Source organism: Carcharodon carcharias, chromosome 26, assembly GCF_017639515.1.
Source record: "Carcharodon carcharias isolate sCarCar2 chromosome 26, sCarCar2.pri, whole genome shotgun sequence".
In the NCBI taxonomy this organism is placed as follows: domain Eukaryota; kingdom Metazoa; phylum Chordata; class Chondrichthyes; order Lamniformes; family Lamnidae; genus Carcharodon; species Carcharodon carcharias.
The window spans coordinates 43771285-43788148 of record NC_054492.1 but is presented as its reverse complement, the minus strand read 5'-3'; the positions used below and the strand labels follow the sequence as shown (position 1 = coordinate 43788148).

Below are 16864 nucleotides of genomic sequence, written 5' to 3'. Positions count from 1 at the left end.
TTATTTAAACATTAATTTATCATCTAATATTCATTTCGCATTTCATTCCACTTCAGAAATCAGAAGTTTGTACTTTGGGAAGGTGCTAACAACTTGCAATTCTATGGTTTGGTTAACGTTTAAAAAAAAAGTGCTTCATAATCAAACAAAAAGTGGATGCCATCCCAAAAAACGATGACCAAAACTACCTGACTTTTTTGTCTAGCAATAACAGAATGAGTCACTGCCATGGTGATGACAGTACTGCTTTGATTTTTGTGTTGAAAAAGCAAAGTACTGCAGATGCTGGAAGAAAAGTTACATTCAACTCAACATTAATTCCTGTTTCACTCTTCGCAGATGCGGTCAGACATGCTGAGTAGTTCCAGCACTTTGATTTTATTTCAGACTTTGTTTAACACAATGTTGAAAATACTGGTTTTTGAATAGTTGAAGCATAATGTGAAGTCTGGCCACCCATCTCCTACGGCAAGTAACTATCCTATTCCCAATTCATGGCACTGGTGTAATACTCTCATAGTTCAACTGATATCAAAACCAAAGTGTGGCAAAAATCAGGTACGAGGGTTGGCTGCATTTTATGCCTCTGATTGATGACAGGTTCAAAACAAGAGGCCTCGAGCTCTGGTTATGTGTGACAGTGGAATTTGGGTGAATTGTCCAATTGCCGATTGGGGCACTGAAATTTAGGTTTCCGCCAGGTTTCCACTCAATTCGCTCCACAGCCCAAATCCCAATTCGGGGGAAGGTGGGGGAAAAGAGGCTGCGAGACGAATCTTCTACTCGTCCTCTCCAAGTCTGCTCGAGTCTTTGAAAAGTATCTAGTCGGGAGAGCGCATTCCTAGAATTGTGCCCAGTGCATCATCAATTGGCAAATAGGAACAGCTATCACTGCTCAAAGACAAATTGAATTACCTTGAAAAAGTCAGCAATTTGCTCTCTTAACTGCAGGGAAAAAAAAAAGATCCTTTTTTCTTCAGTTCCTAGGGTCCTCCTTTCTAAGTACCTGGATGGAACTTCGATATTTTGCTGGCATACTGATGCAGGCACCTCTGAAGCGCCAATGTAGGCACCCGCCCAAGTTCTGGAATGACCCCTGTCCCTGTGACAGGAAATGGGGTCAACGTGACCTGTAGGTGGCCAGAGGTCCAGTTACGCTGCACGTTCACCAGTGGAATAGGAACCCTGGACTTGCACATCCCATACAAATTCATTAACTTGCAGAGTTTACTTTGCTCGGAGTTAAAATCACTCAGTTAAGCATCAATTCAGACAAATTGCTGTCGGGAAAGGAAGGCTATTTTTCTACTTAAAAGATCTCCAGAACCTGCAGCCACGAGCAACATTTCACAGGCTCTCCTGGAATGCTGGTATGATTCCTGACACCCTTAAAGCGGCCCCCAAAGCAAGCCCCTTTTAACAATAAAATAGGAACATTCTAGTTCAATACTTCCTTTGCCTGTCTCGCTTTCTCTCCTGAAGGCTTTGATTCCTTTTTTGGGTATAGTTCCAATGACAAGTGGTTGCCTTCTGACACTTGATCCAAGTGGCCATTGACAATGTGCCTTGACAGTGTTAGCGAGCTATTTGACTGTGGAGGAATGCACCACAGGTAAGCACAACATCCACATCTGTGTAGCTACAATCAGGAGCAGGAACTCCAGTTGGTTCTTACCCTCACTAACCCAAGGAAATAGTTTGAAAGATTCAGGAAGGTAATTATAGTTTTGCCTTACAGCTCTGGTACACCTGCATGCCACTTGTATAAGTCATGACTGTAGCTATCAGATTTTTTAATCTTAGCTTTTATTCAAACACTGATGAAACAAATTCATAGCAACACGCACAATTCGTGTACAATGACTCACAGGCAAAAAGTTGTGGAGAAATATAGACAAACTGGCAATTATCCAGCTATCAAATTTTGTTATTTGGGGACAAGTGGCTGAATTCTGCCCCCAGTGACAGGACTACTCATTCTAGTCTCATTACTGAGCCAGCAGTGGCTAATTATTGACAGTACCCCACAGACTGGTTCAAATACTGAATATGTCACAGCGGACTGATTCAGGTCCAGTCTTTCAATGCCACAATGTCACCTTCTCTTAAACACTTCTCCCACACAGAAAATGTTTTTTTTTGCTGATTCCCCTGTTCCTGATAAATTGTGTCAGCAAACTGTCTTTATAAAGGCTGGCCCTGAAAGGCTTACAGCTGCCTAGGGCTCTCCAGGAAACATCTGTAAGCAGTATCTGAAAACTCCTTTGTCATCAACTTCTTAGTGCAGGCACCATCCTGATCTGTTTTACAGCCAACATAAAAGCAGCGATTGTTACAGTAATCTAACTAATCCAAAAACACAAGCAGAAGGACTATTAAAAAACTGTGATGTTAACTTGGCCACATTAGTTAGCAAACTCATTGAAGTAATGGACTGCTAGGTGCAAGAAGAAGGCGGATCTGCTATGATGCTTCAGCAGTTAGCAAGAACTCTCCCCATCCCATTCCATTTAAAAAGGCCATAACAAGACCTTACTCACAGGCTTTAATCTCCTATGACTCATGCCGGTATCAGCTAATTCCAGTTTGGCAGGATCTACAGGTACTTCGAAATGCCTGATAGTCACAGCTGTCATTCCACATAACCAAAAAAAATCAAGTGAACTGGTTGACAAAGGATTCTTCCAGCACCAGTTGCACAGGTAACTCTTGTTTCAGCTACCTGCCCTGATACCTCGTTTAATTTTTTTAATTACATTGCTCACTCCCCTTCTCATTTACTTGCTTTGGATTACAGACTTAAAAAATTTAACCCTTATTTTTTTCCTCCTACTGGTTTGTTTGGCAGCCAAATTTGGGATGACACTAGGGCTGTCCCAGGTTACTGAATCCATGGGGTGGACAGGTCTTAGATTCATCTGTTTCGAGGCTTTGGCCTTACCATTGCTGAATCACCCTATAATCAACATCTCCAGAGTTATCATTGACCAGAAACTGAACTAAATCAGCCACATAAATACTATATCTATAAAAGCAGCTCAGAGTCCAGGAATTCCAAGGCAAGTATTGCACCTCCTGACTCCCCAGAGCCTGTTCATCATCTGCAAGGCACAAGTCAGGGGTGTGATGGAATGTTCTCCACTTGCCTGGGTGAGTGCAGCTCCAACAACATTCAAGAAGTGTGACACCATCCAGGACAAAGCAGCCCACTCGATTGACACCCACCCGCCATCCATCTTAACCATTCACTCCCTCCACCACCAACGCACAGGGGCAGCAGTGTGTGTACTATCTACAAGATACACTGCAGCAACTCACCAAGGCTCCTCTGACAGCACCTTCCAAACCTGTGGCTCCTACCACCTAGAAGGACAAGGGCAGCAGATGCATGGGAACACCACCACCTGCAAGTTCCCCTCCAAACTACACACCATCCTGACTTGGAAATATATCGCCATTCTTTCATTGAAGCTGGGTCAAAATCCTGGAACTCCCCCACTAACAGCACTGTGGGTGTACCTACGACACATGGACAACAGCTGTTCAAAAAGCTGGCTCACCTTCTCAAGGGCAATTAGGGATGGGCAATAAATGCTGATCTAGCCAGTGACACCCACATCCCATGAACAAATTTAAAAGTAAATAAAGCTATAGTTGAACAAGTCTATCCTGGGACATCTGATAATCTTTGTAATCATTACTTGCACCCCATGGTACATGAGTTTTGGTTGGATTTGCTGAGGGAACAGTTTATAAGGTCACATAGTTTTCTCTTCTTTTTGTTGAATTACACCCAACCATACCTGGCTAGCATCCTCCAGTGTCTCTTATTTCAGTTAGCTGGGTGCCTGACCATTATGGAAACCTATTACCGTGTCTACATGTCTCCAAACCAAACTAGCGAGAACTGCACATAGGTAGAGTTTTGCTTGATTGTGCATCACTTCCCTCCTCATGTGGATAGAAGTCCTTACGCAACTGCAGAGCATTTAGGCACAAGAACCAGCTTAGCAATCCCCAAGGAATACTGGCTAAGAAAGATTAGACCAATCGGGCATTAGCCCAAACTAATCCAGGATGAGCAATTTGTAACGTTGACAGGAATGGAGGATTCTAAAAATTGCTTTTCTTCCCTCCAGCCAAATAATAAGGGTTGGGGTAGATGGAAAGACCACAAATGATTCAGGTTTGTGACACTACTGGCACAAACACAATGGGCTGAATGGCCTCCTTCTGTGCTGTCAATCTTTCCATGGCTCAATTGCACTGCTTATTAATTACATCATCAGTAAAAAGTTCCAGCCTTTCATTATATCATTATGAAAAAGATCCAGAGATAAAGCACGGTTAACAAACATGATTTTTATAGCAGGACTTTGTAATTTGCCAGATCTCAAAAACAGAGCATTATAAAACTGATCTAAGTTGTGTGGATACTGAAAAACATTCACCACAATTGTATGTACAGCCAATAATCCAAATCTGGAAATATTGTTCTAATGCTTGCTATTAAGGGCTTCTTTTAAACCAGGTTTACAGATATATGAAGCAGATTGACAATCATATTATGCAGTATTCACTAAACTGCTGAATGCTGCAGTTACTTGAAGCAAAATTTGTAAATGAAAGGAAACAAAAGGATTGGAGCATAAGAGTAAAGAAATCTTACTACAATTATACAGGGCAGTGGTGTGGCCTCACCTGAAGTCGTGTGTGCAGCTTTGGTCCCCTTATCTAAGGCTTTGGTCCCCTTATCTAAGGAAGGGCGTTCTTTCCCTAGAGGGAGTGCAACAAAGGTTCACGAGATTGGTTCCTAGGTTGAGGGAATTGTCCTAAGAGGACAAATTGAGCAGACTAAGCCTATATTCAATGGAATTCAGAACATTGAGAGGTGATCTCATTGAACCATAGAAAATTCTTCAGGGGCCTGACAGGGTCGATACTAAGAAAATGCTTCCCCTGGCTGAGAAATCTGGAACGTGGGGATTAAAGTCTCAGAATAAGGGGTCGACCATCAAGAATGGAGATGAGGAGAAATCTCTTCACTTAAAAGGTTGTGAATCTTTGGAATTCTTCTACCCCAGGGAGCAGTGGATGTTCAGTCGTTGAATATGTTTAAGACAGAGGTGGATAGATTTTGGGATATGAAGGGAATTAAGGCATATGGGGAGGGTGGAGCTGGGGTAGAAGATCAGCCATGATCATATTGAACGCCAAACCAGGCTCGAAGGGCTGAATGGTCTACTCCTGCTCCTATTTATGTGCTTATGAAAGGCAGAAAACAAGTTATATTTTCTGACACAAATTTCTCCAAAAACTGGACCCTTTAAACTTTCTGCAAAACAATTAAAATTGATTTTAAATTAATTAAGTCCTAAAAATACTCTTTAGTATTTTACATCACAAGTCTAGCTAGAAAAACATCAGCTGATATTTGACTTTGAGTGGTGTTTGATTATAAACATGACTACTTTTTGTCGGCTGTATTTTACTGGTGTATTGCAATGCTGTTCTGCTTCACAGGAATAGCTAACATTGTCGGTATTCTAGTTTCGTTATGATTTCTAATAGGTACATCTTGAGTAAACAAAAAATTGCTGGCAAATTCAAATTTTAGCAGGATATCTACAGCTTTATAAATGTAGCTGCACTTTGTTACAACTATATATAGATTGCACATTTGAGAAAATCTGAAACTAGATATTAACTGAAACTCTCAGAGAGGAGGGTCTGTTTTCTATATGTTACTCTGAAGAGGGTTTGAAATAAACAGTATGAGAGTACTGGAGTTTCAGCGTCCTGTAACTCTCGGTTTCTAGAAACTTACATAATGTGCACAGAACCAGGGGCAGCATAAGGAAAAGCTCTTTTACCTCATCAATGATCGGGATTTGGACTGCGCTGCTCGATATTGGGCTGCAAACAGATTCAGTAGTAGCCTTCAGAGGGGAATTGTATCAACACTTGAAGCAGAAAAGAATTAAAAGGATAATGGGGAAAGAGAACCTTTAACTGGATTGTTTTCGAAAGAGCCTGCGCAAATTCGATGGGCCAAATGGCCTCGTCCTGCACAGTAATACTCTGAGACTCTATGAATTCTGGTAACAGCGTCGTTTTTATAAATAAATTGATATTTTTAAAGTGATTCTTACAGGCTTTTGCATTAAATAGTGTGCAGTTTTACCTCAGCTTAGCCCACAGTTAGAAAGCCATGTACAGTTTTGGGTTTCTCTAATATAGACAGCATGCCGTGTAGATTTGCCAGGAAGATCTTAGAGATAGGGAACTCTGGTCATGGAGAATGATTGGCAATACTAGGGCTATATCACTGGCAGAGATAGATTAATTCCCTTGCATAACAAGAATCTAAGGTTTCCCGGGTAGATGGGAATGTAGAAATTGAAACACCAGATCATCAGCCATTATCTTATTGAAAGGCAAAGCAGGCTTGAGGGGCTGAATGGTCTACTCCTGTTCCTGTTTCTTATGAGGGGCTACAGGAAAGGAGTGGGGCACGGGATTAAATTTAGGAGGAGAGGGGTGGAGGTTGCTGAGGACCAGGCGGCACGTAAGCACCAAGTCTGGCTACTTCCGCTGGGGTGTGCCAACGAGTACCAAAAAAGGGGGACTCCTCCCCTGGAGCCTATTGGTGGGCCAGCAGGGTTCACTTGGCAGCCTCCCCCACCGCCTGGGCAAAAATAGGCCCCTAACTAGACATGAGTAGTTCAGGGGGAGGAATTGGTGTAACAGTAATGTCACTGGACAAGTAATCCAGACGCCCAAGCTAAGTTCTGGGGACTTGGGTTCAAATCCCACCAAGGCAGCTGGTGGAATTTAAATTCAATTAATAAATATGGAATTGAAAGCTAGTCTCTATAATGGTGACCATGACAACTATCATTGATTGTTGTAAAAACCCACCCATTAGCGAAGGGAATATGCCATCCTTACCTGGCCTGATCTACGTGTGACTCCAAATCCACAGCAATGTGGTTGGCTCTTAACTGCTCTCTGAAATGACCTAGTAAAAGCCGGTCAGTTCACGGGCAATTAGGGATGGGCAACAAATGCTGGCCTTGCCAGTGACACCCACATCCCATGAAAAAGTTAAAAAAAAATTGGGTTCCCAGCAGCTGGCAAAATGGCATGACAGCAGGAAGGTATCTGGCACGCTATTGGTGCCTTCCCGTTTGCCAGCCTTCACACCTCAGAGCCTGTCAAAGGTCCCAGAAAGTTCCAGCTTTAGTGTCTTTGCCGAAGCAATTACTTACCCTGGCTAAACAAATCCCGGCACTTCATAATTTTGCTCACAAAACATTAACCTGGAGATTGTCTTCAAAGCCCTTGTCAGGTCCTAGGCAAATTATCTCATTATAATAAACATCTGGCATTGTCCAGTCAACTATAGATTTAGCCAATGCACACACTGGGCAGGATACAACAGCAGGCTAATCCACCCTTTTATTATGTTCAACCTGTTAATTATTCAGGGATTCTGACACTAGAAAGATTTTCTAACCAACTGGCAAATCAACATGAACACTGCCCTCTCTTCTGAACTAGTCAGGCAAATTGACAGGCAAGTGCCAAACAGAGCAGCTCATTGAAACAAGAGTTACTGATCTCTCAGTCAAGCTTTCACCCTCAGTGTTTCTTTCAGACATTGAAAAAATTGGAAAGGATGACAGTTGCTCAATTACTAAGAGTAGTTTAGGTGCAAACTTTATGGAATAAAGATAAACATACCGTTAATCTAAGAGTATCCATCACTATCAAAGCCTTTTTTGCCCTGTCCACTATCAAAGCCATATAATCAAAATCCCAAGAGTAGCCTTTAACAGAAATGAGGTGAATAGGTTTAAATCAAATTGTGACCTTTACAAGTCAAAATAGTTCCTCTTCTCATTAAATCAGAACATAATAATTTTATACTAAATGCACAAGCAATGCATTTCCAATTAGATCCATAAACCAAACTAAATAGGTTAACTATCAGATCTGCAAGCGGGTAAATGATAAGCACACAGGATGTTCTCTATTAGGAATCAGCTTTGCAGCCAGATCTTTGTTTCCATATGCTGTACATCTTTCCTCTGATGCAATTGAAAAACTCTGGAACACAGCTCTACAGTCACACATGTTGGGCTCACGAGAAATATCTCTCCACATTATGCAGTACTCGCTCACAATTGTTCCAGTCATTTACCTCACTCTGATAGAAGTTACACTTGTATATATTATCAATCTCTGCTACTGACTGTAATGAAAGAACAAAACAGGTCGAAGGGGGTGTGATGATTAATGGAAAAACAGAAATGATGGGAATGTTACATGAATACGTAAAAACACTCACTTTTCCACCAAACCCCACTAGAATGCATTGGGCTATTACCTGTTGGTTTCCTTCAGTCCCATGTATGCTTGGGTTATTTCCCCTTGATCCTTCATCTTACATATATCTTCCAAGAGGACCATCGGCTCCGTCATCGTCTCCTGCAACAAGAACTCATTGAGAATTCCAGCAACGTCACATGATGAACACTGAAGGATTCCACTACTGAACAGTTTCTCTACCGCCAAATAACTCAAGCATTAAACAGCACAACTTTGGGAATGAGATTCCTTCATTAGTGAAAAATAAATGAAACTGGAACGTTTATTTCCTTCAGCTGATCTGATAGGAAACAAAAAAAAATGTTCACGTATAATTTAAATGGCAATAGTTAAGTCTGTCTTACAAAATGACGGCTTTCAGGCACACACACTTGCTCAGGGCAATTTGTGTGGCTGTGATGCACTTTTTGTGGTATAAATGCACTCTTCCAGCCTTTAAAGGCACACCATAGGGTAGATTCCTTCTCAGTCACTAAAGGCAAGCAAAAGGAGTCAGCGGTTTGACACACGCACCAACAACTTTGCTCACATCAGCTGGAAGGAAACGTTCTCATTTTCTGTCCCCACTTCCTGGAGAGCACAAGATGCATCAATAAGGAGAGCAATGGTAGAAAATTAGGGTTAGACAAGAATTGCAATAAACTTTAGGATGTGCAGACTTGGGTACCCCTCTCTAAAACTTAAGTGAATATAAACAATACAAACATACAAATGAGGAGGAATAGGCCACTCAGCCCCTCGAGCCTGCTCCACCATTAAATAAGATCATGACAGATCCGATTGTAACCTCACGCCTGCCCCCAATAACCGTTCACCCCCTTGTTTATCGAAGAACTCCAATAAATTGGTTAAACATGATTTTCCTTTCACAAAACCATGTTCACTGTGCGTGATTGCCTTAAATTTCTCTCAATGCTCTGCCATATCATCAATAATTACTTCAAACATTTTCCCTATGCCAGATGTTAAGCTAACTGTCCTGTAGCTTCCTGTAAATAAACCATCACAATTTGTTTCTGTATAAAACCTACTTGTCCCAAGGTTCAGAGTATTCTCAAAAATCTTAATTTTTTTTTGGATGCTAATTTTTCTAAACCAGCCAGATAATGACCTCACTATTTTTAGTCTCATTCTGCACTTTCTTCCTATCATCATGAAACCAGGATCAGTACAGGTCTCTAATTAAAATGTCACTCTGCTTAATGCTTCCTCAACTGATTATTAATACTTGCAGTAATGAGAAGAGGGGAAATTCAGTCACAATTGTCTATCATGTCTGGCTTCCTTTAATCCATCACACTGTCCATGAATTGGCCGAAACATTGGGAATTTCTTCAGCTGCCTGACTGGCCATTATATGTGCAGCAGGAATCCCATCCCTGCTGTTAATCCGGGGTTTCTGCCAAAGTTGTTGTGGCTCTTCAGGAGAATCCTGGTGGAAAATCTGACGCAGGTTTCTAACCTGGGCCCTCCCACACTCACATAAAGGACACAGCTAAGCAGTTTCGTGTATGGAATTTTTCCTCAGACAGTCACAAAGGAATGGGAATTAGCCAACTTCATTTTGGTCTTTGGTCCGATATTTAGTGTTGATGAGCATTATTCGGAGGATTTCCATGAATGTGGTTGACTGAAGTGGCCACTAGCTCTATCAAACAGCTAGGAAGAAAAAAACAGACAGGACCACTCAGCTGTTACCTCAGCAGTGAACAGGATAACCTCTTTTAGAGGATCTTGATCACATGGACAACAAGGCTTCAGGAAGCCACCACCATCTCTACCTGTCTCAAGGGCAACTAAGCTTGGACAATAAACACAGCCTCTGCCAGTAATGCCCACATCCCATGAATAATGTAGACAAAAATAATGTCGGGAGATGTAGAAAGTGTAAAATTCGCTCCCATTAAAAAAACAAAGTATCTAAAAAAAGGAACAGTATGCATGTGTAATATTTACCTTGCTTTCCTGGAGGTGTGAGGAATTCAGAGAAAGAACACAAAACAGCTTGTTAGCAGCATTATAACATTACTAGAACAGTAATATGAACCAACAGTTGACTACAGAACGTTAACTAGATTGTTACAGGACAAGTTTTCTTTGAATTAAAATAAGTCAATGAATAAATACATATGGAAAACATTAAGTGTTGGTGGGTATTTTCCATCTATTGTAGGGCACACCAACATTACACAAACCTTATGCGCCATAGCTTCCTTTTGGCTGACCAGCTGGGATCGCAGAATAAGAACTTCCTCTTTCCGAACCTCCAGCTCTTCACTTGACGCAGTCAGCTGGTCAAGTAGAACTTTGTACGCAGGAGAACCAGGGGCTGTAACTGCTGGGGAGGCCTTCTCGCTCAGAGCTCTATGCAGTTCATTCAGTTCATTCTTTAGCTTCTTATTCTCGGACTCTAATTCTTGCCTCTGGGGAGCACAACGTGGACTGATCAAAAAAGACAAAACTCATCTCCACCGAATAAGCTCATGAAAGTTGAACATAGCTATTTCCCGAATAGTGAAACTGAACAGCCTCCTGCAGGCCGGGGATACAATTCTTCAACATTCATTCCCCCTCCAAAACCGAGGAGGTTTATATCAGCAGCTAATGTGATAGTCTGGTGAGTGCTTTGACTGGAGGTGGTGACATAGTGGTATTGTCTCTGGGCTAGTATTCAGGACCCGGGTCAAATACCCCACAACAGCAGATGGTGAAATGTGAATTCAATAAAAATCTGGAATTAAAAGTCTGATGATGACCACGAAACCATTGCTGATTGTTGCAAAAACCCATCTGGTTCACTAATGTCCTTTAGGAAAGGAAATCTGCCATCCTTACCTGGTCTAGCCTCCATGTGACTCCAGGCCCACAGCAATGTGGTTGATACTCAAATGCCCCCTGAACAAGGGCAATTAGGGATGGGTAACAAATGCTGGCCTAGCCAGTGACACCCACATCCCATAACAAATAAAAAAGTCTGTATATTTGGAATTTCTAAGAGGGAGTTTCAAAGACATTTCCATTTCACATAGAATCTTCTACATACCTTCTGAGGGGTAAGATTGTGCTGATCTAATTTCATAGGTAAGATATCAGGAAAAATGGTGTTCAACACTATGTTCGTTAACCAGAAGGTCAATGATCATGTGAAATACTATGGCCTGGATTTTGCAGTCAGAGGCCAAGTGATGCCACTCACCACTGACCTCAAAGAAACTTGTCCTAAAAGATCTAGCAATCTCTGTGACGTGGACTTCACCAATGCCAACATTAATTTCATTCTGGTGCCAATTACATGGGATCGCTGGCATCTACCAGTGACATCAGCGAGCAGGCTAATAACAGACTGCAAATCAGGAAGCAAAATGCATCGATTATTATTCACTTTTAAACATTTTACTAAGAGAATAATAATGATTGGGACATACACATGTTAAAAGCTGAAATAACGAAAGAAAAAACCCTATGGAATTATCAGAACGGAGACATTTAAGATTCCACAAATATAGAATTAGTTTATCAGAGCCAGTTTGTTTAACAATAATTATGACTTAGTACTCCATTAAAAACCCTGTTACACCTCATTCAAGAAAATGTAACATTTTCAAGGGTTTTTGTAGTGAGACAAATAGCATAAAAGTCAAAGTTCACATCAAAATCAAGTGATTTCTGAAGATTTTCGTCTCTGGAGACTTCAACAATACAGCCTGTGGAGGAACACGGGGCCAGGGTTTTTAGGATGGCAGGGTTTCCTGTCCCACCATCCAAAGTGTCAGCAACCCGCAACCATTTCATGTTCCGATGAGCATCAATTGGCTGCAGGTGGGACTTGCACCCCTCACTCAGGAGCAAGTCTCACCCTAAGAGAGCTGCCGGCCAATCTCTCTCTAGTCCCTGCAGCAGGCAGGACTGGGACTGCAAGCAGTCTCTGGAGCCCAATTCCTGGGATTCCAGGAAGAGGTCAGTTTTGGAGGTCTTAGGGCAGGAGGGAGATCCAGCGATTAGCGGACATTAAAGGGGGGTGGGGCCGAAGTTAAAAGGGGGCTTTAGATAGAGGCCCCCACACCCCACCCCAATGCCTAAATCTAATTATTTTCGCCCCCCACCCCCCCCCCCACCCCCATATGCCAGCCTAAAAATTGAAGCTGGGCAGGAAATGGCCCTTAAGTCGTCAATAATTGGCCACTTGAGGGCCTCAATTGGGGCCAGGGCAGGCAGTCACCCGAGGCCTCGTGCGCCCCCCAACGTAAAATAGCTGCAAGGTCAGGGTGGCTGAGAGCCCAGTGGGAAGCCCATCTGTGCTTTTTTACGCTCATTCCCCACCGACAAACCTGGGGGCGCAGGGGCATAAAATTTAGGTTGAATCTCCGATAGCAACTTTTAGGGATTTTGGTGTCCAATAGCATCTGTGTGCAACCAGAAGTTGCTGTCATTTTCACAGGTGTAATGATGGTGAACGATGACAGTCTCGACGTCGTGACAATCCCAAAATTGGAGCTAATATTCGTTCGGTCTGTGGGTGACATGACCTGTAGAGCAGGAATTTGGTTTTACATCACTAGGTGGAGCTGCCGAATGTGGAATGGTTTTAAAATTAAAAAAGGGATTGGAGTGAATACAGAGGTCTAGAATGAGAGGCCAAGATTAAACGCAAGAGATTTAGAAGCGAGAACCAGATAAACAATTGTTAACACAGAAGATCCCACAATCCTTTATATTCTCCAACTCTTTGTTGCATTGGCATCAACTCAATGAAGCTGAAATCCAAAAACACTGGAAGAGGAGGCTCCAGTCCTAGTCCAGCCTGTTCCACAATTCAGTTAGATCATGGTCGATCCGATATATCTTAGGATACGAAGCATCATTTGCAGTAAAATAAATCTTTTCTGATTCCCACTAATATTGTGAGAGGATCACAAAACAGATAGGATTAATAGATCAGCCTGTATTTCAATAATGTCCGAGAGTTTGGTAATAAAAAACGAATGCCTTTCACTACCCAAAATGCTTTACAACCAATGAAGTATTTTTGAAGTGTAGTCACTGCTGTTATGTAGGAAATACAGCAGCCAATTTATGCACAACAAGCTCCCACAAACAGCTATGTGATATGACCAGATAATCTGTTTCCATGATGTTCATTGAAGGATAAATATTGGTGGGGGGACCGAGGGTAACTCCCCTGTTCGTAACTGAAGTACAACAAAAGTATTTGACAAATCTGCCTTCTTGGAACATAAGACTACTCCTCAAAAATAAAAATATAAATATATATCGATCGCCACTTAGCTGATTACTTAGGCGATTGTACACGGTTTTAGTTCTCCATTGGCACTAAGCTAAGTGTGATGTGACATAATGGCTTCATTCTTCCAAGGGCCGTAGAGGTGCCCTGGCCACAGACAATACTGGACAGACAGGCAAGGGGAGTAACTTGATTAGGCTTCACCTGGAATCTCACCACAGAGAGATGGTGACAGAGTGACAATGTCACTGCACTAGTAGCCCGGAGGCCCAGCCTCTAATGCTCATCACGGTAGCGAATGGAATTTAAATTCAATGAATAAATCCGGAATATAAAAACTAGTCTCAGTGATGGTGACCATGACAACTATCACTGATCGTAAAAACCCATCTGGTTCACTAATGTCCTTTAGGGAAGGAAATCTGCCATCCTTACCTGCTCTGGCCTACATGTGACTCCAGGCCCACAGCAATGTGGTTGATTCTTAACTACCCTCTGAAATGGCTTAGCAAGCCAATCAGTTCAAGGGCAATTAGGGACAGGCAACAAATGTTGACTTTGCCAGCAATGCCTACATCCAAGAAAGAAAACCCATGGGTTTTAGCAGATTCTCTCCTTCGATATAAACCTCAAAGACTACAAGCCAGTCAAACAATCCCAGAGAATCAAGGAATATGGGAATTGAGTGGGATCAGCCATCATATTATTGAATGTTGGAGCAGGCTGGAGGGGCCGAATGGCCAACACCTGCCTCTATTTCTTCTGTTCTTATGTGGCTAATTCAAAAAGCCCGTGTCTCTGTCCATCGGCATTCATGAGAGAAGTTTCAAAAGCAGTGTTTACCTATTGGAGCTGTCGCCACTTCAGGTTCTCCAATTTCAATACATGTAGATCACAGGGAAATTCCACAGGCAGTGCCCACCTCTCCCACCATCCCTCCCACCCACACGCTGAAGACCCCAACCCAATAAAGAACAGGAACTGGCAGGAATAGCTCTTGCAGCCTGTGCCATCTTTACCTTGAGCGATTCATATTCCAGTTCAGCTCCCCTGGCTTTAACTCCTTGATCCTCTGCCTCCTGGGTAGAAACACAAAACAAAATGCATCGGCTGACTAAGGAAGATGGAATCAATTTGCTGCAAGCAATTCTGTCAATGGAGATACATTCTAGATTGCTCCTGTCCAATTTTCCACCCAAGATTTGATGCTCGAAAATGAGAAGGCAATGGACCAGAAAAGTCCACCAGGCCAATGCCAGAAACTAGGTTGCTCCCGCCCTCAAATCCCTGTCCAATTTGGCCTAATGGACCAAAAACAGCTCATGTATCCTTTATTCGTAAATCCAAATCCTGAAAACATCCAAAAACCACACTTATTTTTTTTAAACCTCACTGACCTTTAGTGTGGGAAGTCTAGTTGTTTGTTATGCTTGTTATGGACAAAGAAATAGACAAATTGCAAAAAAAATGTTTTGGATTGGGGGAGACTGGATTTTAGTAAAATAAGACAGGATCTGGCCAAGGTAGACTGGGAACAGCTATTTGTGGGGAAATCTGCAGAAGAGCAGTGGGGGGTGTTCAAAAATGAAATGGGGAGGGTACAGGCTCAACATGTTCCCTCTAGGGTGATAGGAAGGAGTAACAAGCTCAGAGAACCATGGATGACCAGAGATATTCAGGTTACGATGAGAAGGAAAAGAGAGGCTTTTAGCAAGTACAAGGGGAGCAAATCAGCACAGGCATTAGTGGAGTACAGAAAGTGCAGGGTGGAGTTTAAGAAAGCAATTAGGAGAGCAAAGAGGGGATATGAGAAAACTCTGGCTGGTAACAGTAGGGAAAATCCCAAGATATTCTATAAGTATATCAAAGGGAAGAGGATAACCAGGGAAAGGGACCAAGGGGGCAATCTATGGGTGGAGCCAGAGGACATCGTTAGAGTGTTGAATGAATACTTCATATCCGTCTTCACCCAAGAGAATGAGGATGAAGGTATCGGACTCGGGAGAGAGACTGTGAGGTTCTTGAGCAAATTGATATAGGGACTGACAAGGTATTGGAGGTGTTGGCAGGCTTAAAAGTGGACAAATCTCCAGGTCTGGATGATTTGTGTCCCAGACTGCTGAGGGAGGCAAGGGAGGAGATTGCAGGGGCTCTATCCCAAATTTGTAATTCCTCTTTGGCCACTGGGGAGGTGCCAGAGGACTGGAGAACAGCTAATGTGGTCTGCTATTTAAGAAGGGTTGTAGAGATAATCCAGAGAACTACAGGCCAGTGAGTCTCACATCAGTGGTAGGGAAACTATTGGAGAAAATTCTGAAGGAGAGTATCTATCTCCACTTGGAGAGGCAAGGTTTGATCAGGGATAGTCAGCATGGCTTTGACAGAGGAGATCATGCCTAACAAATGTGATTGAATGTTTTGAGGAGGTGCCCAGGTGTGTAGATGAGGGGAGTGCAGTTGATGTAGTTTATATGGATTTCAGCAAAGCCTTTGACAAGGTCCCACATGAGAGACTCATAAAGAAGGCAAATGCACATGGGATACAGGGTAATTTGATAAAGTGGATTCAAAATTGGCTTAGTTGTAGGAGACAGAGGGTGATGACAGAAGGATGCTTTAGTGACTGGAAGCCAGTGTCCAGTGGCGTACCACAGGGATCGGGGCTCGGTCCCCTATTATTCGTCATTTATATAAATGACATAGATGACTATGTAGGGTGTAGGATTAGTAAGTTTGCGGATGACACAACGATTGGCCGGGAGGTTAACAGTGAGGTTGAGTGTCCTGGGCTACAGGAAGATATAGACAGGATGGTCAAATGGGCAGATAAGTGGCAGATGGAATTTAACCCTGAAAAGTGTGAGGTGATACACTTTGGAAGGAGTAATTTGACAAGGAAGTATTCAATGAACAGCATGGTAATAGGAAGTTCTGAGGAACAAAGGGACCTTGGCGTGTGTGTCCATAGATCTCTGAAGGCAGAGGGGCATGTTAGTGGGGTGGTGAAAAAGGCATATGGGACACTTGCCTTTGTCAATCGAGGCATAGATTACAAAAGTAAGGAAGTCATGTTGGAGTTGTATAGAATCTTGTTGAGGCCACAGCTGGAGTACTGTGTGCAGTTCTGGTCGCCACATTATAGGAAGGATGTGATTGCACTGGAGGGGCTGCAGAGGAGATTCACCAGGATGTTGCCTGGGATGAAATATTTAAGTTATGAAGAGAGGT

The 16864-nt window shown here is 42.6% G+C and overlaps 1 protein-coding gene across 13 annotated transcripts in view; it reads right to left on the bottom strand.

Moving 5' to 3' along the window:
- The window catches only part of myo5aa (myosin VAa), a 203624-nt gene that overhangs the window by 28034 nt on the left and 158726 nt on the right, over positions 1 to 16864 (bottom strand). For 8 of the 13 annotated variants that reach the window (XM_041174847.1, XM_041174850.1, XM_041174851.1 and 5 more), the window contains 4 exons: positions 14656 to 14715; positions 10590 to 10817; positions 10351 to 10359; positions 8393 to 8493 (listed from right to left, as the gene is read on the bottom strand). In XM_041174847.1, coding sequence (XP_041030781.1) covers positions 8393 to 8493; positions 10351 to 10359; positions 10590 to 10817; positions 14656 to 14715 — 398 coding nt within the window. The remainder of the gene's footprint in view (positions 1 to 8392; positions 8494 to 10350; positions 10360 to 10589; positions 10818 to 14655; positions 14716 to 16864) is intronic. The other 5 variants (XM_041174849.1, XM_041174852.1, XM_041174853.1 and 2 more) reach the window with 1 other exon arrangement.